Source organism: Pollicipes pollicipes, unplaced genomic scaffold (assembly GCF_011947565.3).
Source record: "Pollicipes pollicipes isolate AB1234 unplaced genomic scaffold, Ppol_2.1 Scaffold_4740;HRSCAF=5597_pilon_pilon_pilon, whole genome shotgun sequence".
Lineage (NCBI taxonomy): Eukaryota > Metazoa > Arthropoda > Thecostraca > Pollicipedomorpha > Pollicipedidae > Pollicipes > Pollicipes pollicipes.
In genome coordinates, this window is record NW_023596545.1 from 5,436,970 (window position 1) to 5,443,896 (window position 6,927).

The 6,927-nt window shown below is 54.3% G+C and overlaps 1 protein-coding gene across 4 annotated transcripts; it reads left to right on the plus strand.

Moving 5' to 3' along the window:
• Positions 1 to 881: 881 nt before the first annotated feature.
• LOC119098705 (protein-tyrosine sulfotransferase) lies at positions 882 to 6,927 on the plus strand. Of its 4 annotated transcripts, none has more exons than XM_037221711.1 (7): positions 882 to 902; positions 2,586 to 2,762; positions 3,324 to 3,548; positions 3,989 to 4,183; positions 4,745 to 4,998; positions 5,960 to 6,158; positions 6,893 to 6,927. In XM_037221711.1, the coding sequence occupies exons 2-7, from the start codon at positions 2,622 to 2,624 to the stop codon at positions 6,899 to 6,901; spliced, it is 1,023 nt and encodes a 340-aa protein (XP_037077606.1). In that variant the 5' UTR covers positions 882 to 902; positions 2,586 to 2,621; the 3' UTR covers positions 6,902 to 6,927. The 4 variants fall into 4 exon arrangements, with proteins under 4 accessions (XP_037077606.1, XP_037077605.1, XP_037077603.1 ...); XM_037221710.1 differs by lacking the exon at positions 882 to 902 and adding an exon at positions 918 to 934; XM_037221708.1 differs by lacking the exon at positions 882 to 902 and adding an exon at positions 920 to 965.

Genomic DNA, 6,927 nt, shown 5'->3' on the forward strand with positions numbered 1-6,927 from the left:
TTCAGCGCCGCTGCCCCTTTACCCCGTAAGCCTCTCCTCACGGCCAGGCACCTCGAGCGGAGACCCACACGGAGCACTCAGCCGCAGCGCGAGCGACAAGCCGCTGGACCCGTGTGGGGCCCCACGGACCCCACGCCCCCGGATATCCTGGCCAAAGTGGAGTTTTGGGACGCGCCGTGACTGGCACGCATGACGCTCCCCTCAGCCACCTGGATCCGATCAACCCGGGTACGCAGGCGAGGGGGCACGGTGACCCCGATCAAACGAGGATTAGGAGTGATGAGTGGACCGGATGCAGGAAAGCGGGTAGTGGGAAGAAAGCGGGCGGGACCAGGAGCGGGAGCTCACGTACCGGCACGATCGCTACGCCCTGAAAGAAACAGTTTGCGCTGTCCACCTGTTACCGGAGCTGGGGCGCAAGGGGGCTCTAGTCCCCTTCACCGGCGGAAGCCAGTGCCCCTGCGGGGACATCTCGAGACTAGTATCCCATTCTTTGCACCACCCGGATGACAATATCTTTCCCAAGGCCCTACAGTCCAGGACATATCAATATCGTACTCAGTCGGTAGGTTACACTCTTCTGTAACTTACGTGCAAGAGTTTCTCCACGCACGTTTCCTAACCACTTCCACCACGCTCCCCACTGACCACCAACCGACCGACCTTACCGCGTCCTAGGAGGGGTTTGACGAACGTGTTGCCGAAATATCATCCAGTCTACATCGCTATTGTCCTAGTTTTTCTCCGAGGAATAACACTTACTATTGTGTCATCTAAAGCCGACCATAACAATAACCAATGACTTCACTGGACAATTCCGTTCGGGCAGCACTTATCGCCATCCGACGTCCAATGTCTACTAAAGATGGCGCGCGAGGCGAAATCCGGTAGAGCCAAGGACCGTGAGCAATGGTTGGGGGGGTTGTCGAGTGTGGTATTATGTGCCCTGGGGGAATGGGGTGTAGGTGGGTGTGGTATTGCGGGCGTTGCCGTTTTGTGGTGTCATTTTGACACTAATTTCAACTTGCCTTAAACAGCGTGTATAGGGAATATGCAATGCAGGTCCATCAATATATTATGGTTCATGGTATACATTGCTACCTAGTTCCATAGGTTTTCTTTTCATACCAGAAATATGTTTTTTCAACCTTGGCAGAGCCCATTTGTTCCCTTAAATCTACCCTTGATGATTATATATCTTCACTTAGTGAAGATTGGTGGTATGTATTGAGTGATTGGATGTAGCGATTTTTGACTTAAAGTCTAGGGTCAATGACCTGGAACAGTTCAGAAGTTAGAATCAAGAAACTGCAGCAATGTCAGCATGTGTTGTTTTGCTAAGGCTCTGCCCCCTGCCCCTCCTCCCAAATGTTGGTTTCAGCCCTGTTATGTTTTTGTGAGAAAATGACAAGAAAAAAATTGAATATTATGAATACTCTTGTTTGGGTATTGTTTTATAGTTATAACTACAATAGTCCTCAAAGAAAGGGCCATTTGATATAAGATAATAAAATAAAGCTCATAAATTACCATTATTTATCATAAACCATGCTAAGTCTATGCAATAACACATTCAGGAATAGCTGGTTGAGCTTGTAGCTCATGCCCTCCAAGCATGCGTAGCAGTTGATATCCCTTGAAGTATATGTGAGGCACTTAGCAGTGTGCAGCCCTGCCATAACTATTGCTGGTTCTGGCCTCATGCACCAAGCAGGTTCATGGTCTGACACTGTGGGATCAACCAAAGCTGGCAGGAACTATTCAAAATAGTGTATACACCAGCCTGTAACTGAATCTGCAAATTTTGATCAGTGTTCCAAAATGTTGAAATGCCTGCTGCAGATATACATGCATATATAACACTTTTGGGGAATATTTTATCAGCAATGACTTCTATATGAGGATGGAAGACCCATTTGACTGCTCTAACACAACAGTACAGGATGTAATTGGAAATATTGGAAATAAAATGCTGGATAGGCATAGCATATGCACAATTTTCTTGCACAATGCATCAATTTACTTATGAGAGTAATACCTGATATGTTTCAAAATGCTCTGAAGTTTAGAGGAATAACAAAATTGCCTGCATACTGCATGTCTTGAAAGTCACAAAGCATAGGTGTAAATTTGCTTTTGTAATCTTGCTTGCTTATCTAAAGTCTAGCTTCTGACCTCTTTTCAACTTTTAAATAGCTTGGATAGTTGATAAGTGGTGAAATATCACAATATTGGGCTTATTTTGGTGTGCACAGTATATAAATTATTCACATCTTAAGCAATCAAACCACACTATATCATAGCTTGTAATATGTAGCTACATAATTAGGCTGTGAGTAATATATGGTGTGATAAGTATTATATTTTCTCTGAGCCCCATTACAGGCAGATGTGACCTAATCCGAGACAACTTTTGTGAAGATCAGCATGCCACTTGCATGGCATACTTCTCTTGAACACCAACTGCACCTGCACCAGTTGCAACCTCACCATCCATGACTTTGGTTATATGCTCACACTTGTATGCCTATGTTATGCAGTGCACACAGGAGGGTTATGTTTTAACCCATACTTCATGTTGGCAGGTTTTTTCATAACACTTGAGGCCCCGTGCGGTGACCATGAGCCGAGCATCTCGCAGGGGACTGCTGGTCGTCTGTTGCCTGGCTCTGGCTCTACTGGTGCTCTATCAGCTCAACACTGGTGGTCACTACTGCAAAACCAGTGCAGTGATAGACACCAAGGCTGAACTACTCAAAGAGGTATACAAATGTTGTAAATTATCACTGAGGTCACTAATTGTTGTTTCACAATTCAGTGTGGGTATGTTTCAATCTCAGTGTCTTTAAGTCATTTAAAAAGTGCCACGCTGTGAAGTTGTTCATGTCTCAAAGCTATCCCTGCCATACTCTGCCCTGCTCTGACTGATGTGAGTTTGCATCTGTGCTTGCAGTGTGTACACACAGCTCATGCTGCACAACCAACCTTCTCTGCCCTGCCCTGCCCTGCCCTGTCCTGTCTTGCCCTGCCCTGCCCTGCCCTGCCCTGCCCTGCCCTGCCCTGCCCTGCCCTGCCCTGCCCTGCCCTGCCCTGCCCTGCCCTGCTTTGCCCTGTTCTGCCCTGACCTTCCTGTTCTGCTGTGCTCTGCTCTGACTTGTGTGAGTTGGCATCTGTGTTTGTGCCAGGTGCACACAACTGGCAGTGCACCACCGACCGACCCTGAACTTTGAGTCGTTTCTGTGTGAAATGTAGCCACCTCACGACATCCGCCTATGGCATGACGTAAGTTGACCTGGGTGTCCTTGTCTGACCAGTGGCCTTAGCTGCAGATGTCCGGGGCGCCGGTGGACCGCAACATGCCGCTGATCTTCATTGGCGGCGTGCCGCGCTCGGGTACCACGCTGGCGCGCGCCATGCTGGACGCCCACCCGCTGGTGCGCTGCGGCGAAGAGACCCGCGTCATCCCGCGCATCCTCAGCCTGCGCTCGCACTGGAAAAAGTCGGCCAAGGAGACGTTGCGACTCTCCGAGGCCGGGCTCAACGATGACGTACGTGCAGCGCCCGCCTGCGGCGCACGGCCGGGCAGAGCGAGCCGTGGCCTGGGTGCGGCTTAGTGAAAAACGTGGCCGATGGTGGCGTTCAAGCTCCGTCAGGGAACAGCCATTTCCACCCAATACGTATGTGCGTTTGGTGGTCCCGACGTAGCCATTCGCGGTATCGCCGGAGGACGGCACGATGATGACACATATGTCGGGGCCTGCCCCAGAAACCATCGCTGGCTGCTGCAGAGAATGAACCGCAAGCTGATCAGCTGTTGACAGCCACGATCTGTACCTCGAAGGTGGTTGAAAGAAGAGCTATTCGTTTTTACCGTTTCCAACGGACTGTGGCCGGAGCCGAGAGACCGTCATGAGTGGGGACCCCCCCCCCCCCCCCCAGGTGGTGCCGTCCTTGTCCGCCCCGCTGACGTCGACCTCTGCCGCGTCAGGTGCTGGACTCGGCCATCTCGGCCTTCATCCTGGAGGTGGTGGTGCGACACGGCGAGCCGGCCCAGCGGCTCTGCAACAAGGACCCGTTCACCATCAAGTCGGCCACCTACCTGCACCAGCTGTTCCCGCGCGCCAAATTCGTCTTCATGGTGCGGGACGGACGCGCCACTGTACACTCCATCGTCTCAAGAAAGGTGGGCAGCGCCGCGGAGTTCGGAGGAGCGGCGCACTTTATGCTGGGGCGTCGGATCCTGGCGTGTCGCTGGCTGGCGAGTGTCGGCTGTTTCTTCTCCCTTTTGCTGTGTTATATGCTGCTGGCTCTTCACAGGTTGTTGACTGGAGCTGCTTGTTGTTAGTGATAACCTGGTTACTTCTTGCAAGTATGCTATTTTTTACAAGATTTGATCAGGATCTTTTAAATGAATGGATTTCTGGAACCAGAGTCCACACTAAGCAGTTGTTTATTTTGTGGGCTCCCCTTATTATCCCTCCCAACTGATTGCGTAAATCCAGGTCTAAGGGAGATTTCACTGGTATTTCATGTGATTGCTGTTGGAGGCGGATAGAAATGCGGCCGTTGCCTGGCTTTCTACGGCCACGTCTGCACCGTTTCATGTTCACGCATCCACACAACCCTTGCCCGACTGTACGCTGCGGAGACCCACACCCACCACTTGCCCGGCTGGATGCTGCGGAGACTGGCCCGGGTCCCAGCGCACGATCGTTCCGACAGCGACAGCGCGCTTCCCCCGCAGGTCACCATCACGGGCTTCGACCTGACCAGCCCGCGTCAGTGTCTGCGCCGCTGGAACACCGTGGTCGACACCATGGACCGCCAGTGCCAGGAGCTGGGGCGGCGCTGGTGCATGCGCGTGCCGTACGAGCAGCTGGTGCTGGAGCCGCGCCGCTGGATGGAGCGCCTGCTCCACTTCCTGGAGGTGCCCTGGAACGACACGGTGCTGCACCACGAGCGCACCATCAACAAGCCGGGCGGCGTGTCGCTGTCGAAGTAAGCAGCTGGCGCGGCAGGGTTTGTGGATGGTGGGAGGGAGGGGAGGGGTCCGACCGGCACGAAAAGGTCGACTCATCCAGGCCAGTCGTTCATGTAGATGACCTTTTGTTTAGTGTGTTATGCCATTGCTTGTTTGTTATTTTGCACCAGTCATGGTTTTCAAATAGTGACTTAGATGGCTTATGGTATGCTCAGAAGTGAGTTCACATGAGAACAGTTCATGTCTGCAGTTGCTGCATGTGATTAGCATTCTAGTGAACCTCTGATTTTCGGATGGCCAGTGTGACGCCTCTCCATGAGGAGCCGAAGCACGCCGCTCCCGCTTGTTCTGGACCTTACCTGACTGTTGTCCGCCAGGGACGGGGAGTCAACGCCGCTAGCGCCAAGACCAGTCAGTTGTCCCCACCTGCTCTGATCGCTATTGTCGCGCTGACGTGTAGAGTAGAAGTCTGCATCTGCCCCGGCCTTAGCCGTGGGCTCCGCCAGGGAACTTCGTGACATATGTCCCCTGCTATTCTGACTTGCCAGGGCGAGTAGCTGTTTTCGCTGCGCTGAGCCTTGACACATCCCTGGAGAGTCAGGCCTTTGATACCCGTGCCATCCACTAAAACATTCACTCACAGTGGGAGGAAGTCCTCTCCACTGTTCCTGACCATACCATGGCTCCCCTTCCCCCTCCCCAGCTGCCTTTTCTGACCTGACCTCTGAATGCGTCGGTCCCCAGCGTCCACCCTAGTATGTGATGGTCTCTGGCGTCCTCCCCAGTGTGTGTCGGTCCCTGCCGCCCTCCCCAGTGCGTGTCGGTCCTGGCTTCCTCCCCGGTGTGCGTCGTTTCCGCCGACCTCCCCAGTGTGTGTCCGTCCCACCGTCCGCCCCAATGTACGTCCGTCCCGGCGCGCGCCCCTGTGTGCGTCGGTGCTGGCGCCTTCCCTGACCACGGCGGCGCCGCCCCCGGCAGGGTGGAGAAGTCCTCCGACCAGGTGGTGCGTCCCGTCAACACGGACGCGCTCACCAAGTGGGTGGACGAGTTCCCGGAGGACGTCGTGCGCGACATGGCCGAGCTGGCGCCCATGCTGGAGGCGCTCGGCTATGACCCGAACGCCAATCCGCCCGACTACCGCCGGCTGCACCTGGATGACGACGCGCAGGAGGCGGAGGTGAGCGGACCCGGCAGGTACCGACGCGCGCCGCGCGGCTCGCGCTTGGCTCGCCGCCGCCGGGCCAGGCTGGTTAGTGACTTTACCAAATGTGGCTTGTGCTCTGGTGGCACGAAAGTGGAGATTGCGGCCCCAAACAGCGGCCGCAGGCGAGCGGGGCCTCGCAGCGCTGTGAAGGCGCGCGCAAGAAAGTCTCAAACCCGCGTGCTGTCCTGGATTCGGTGCGCAGGATAGGCTGGCGAGATGTCGATCAGTGTATGTCAAGTGCGTTTTTTACATTATGGAGGCGAATATACGATGCCAGATGGTTTCATACGTAGTACAAACGGGCGGGGTGTGGATGTTTCGCGCCACGGTCGCCAACAATGTGCTGTGGATTTCGCGTATGATTTACATTCATACGTGTTTGCATATTCATTCACATGAACACAAGATATACGTTTAGGTGGGCCGAATCCCGTAGGGTGACCTCAGTAGTAATATTTGTTTTCCAAACAGTCCTCCGTATCGCCATCGTGGCGTATCGAGCGTGCTTCACGGGTGATTCCGTGTCTGGACCCTGCTTCGCGGGTGGCCGTGTCTCGGCCTGGCTTCGCTGGTGGTTTTGTGTGAGGGCCCGGCTTCGCTGGCGCCTCTGTGCCTCGGCTGGTTGGCCACAGCAGGGGCGAGCGCTCCGCGTCGATCTCCAGCCGGACTCTCCCCGAATTCGTTCACTGACGGCCGGCTGTCTGCAGGGCAGCTGATCCCGCTGCCGTCAGCTGACCCCGCC

Excerpts from the sequence above, each read along its gene's own strand:
- LOC119098705 (XM_037221711.1), top strand. The coding sequence starts at position 2,622 with ATGAGCCGAGCATCTCGCAGGGGACTGCTGGTCGTCTGTTGCCTGGCT. Across the intron at positions 2,763-3,323 it reads AGGCTGAACTACTCAAAGAG|CTGCAGATGTCCGGGGCGCC; the intron begins GTATACAAATGT and ends CAGTGGCCTTAG. Across the intron at positions 4,184-4,744 it reads ACTCCATCGTCTCAAGAAAG|GTCACCATCACGGGCTTCGA; the intron begins GTGGGCAGCGCC and ends CTTCCCCCGCAG.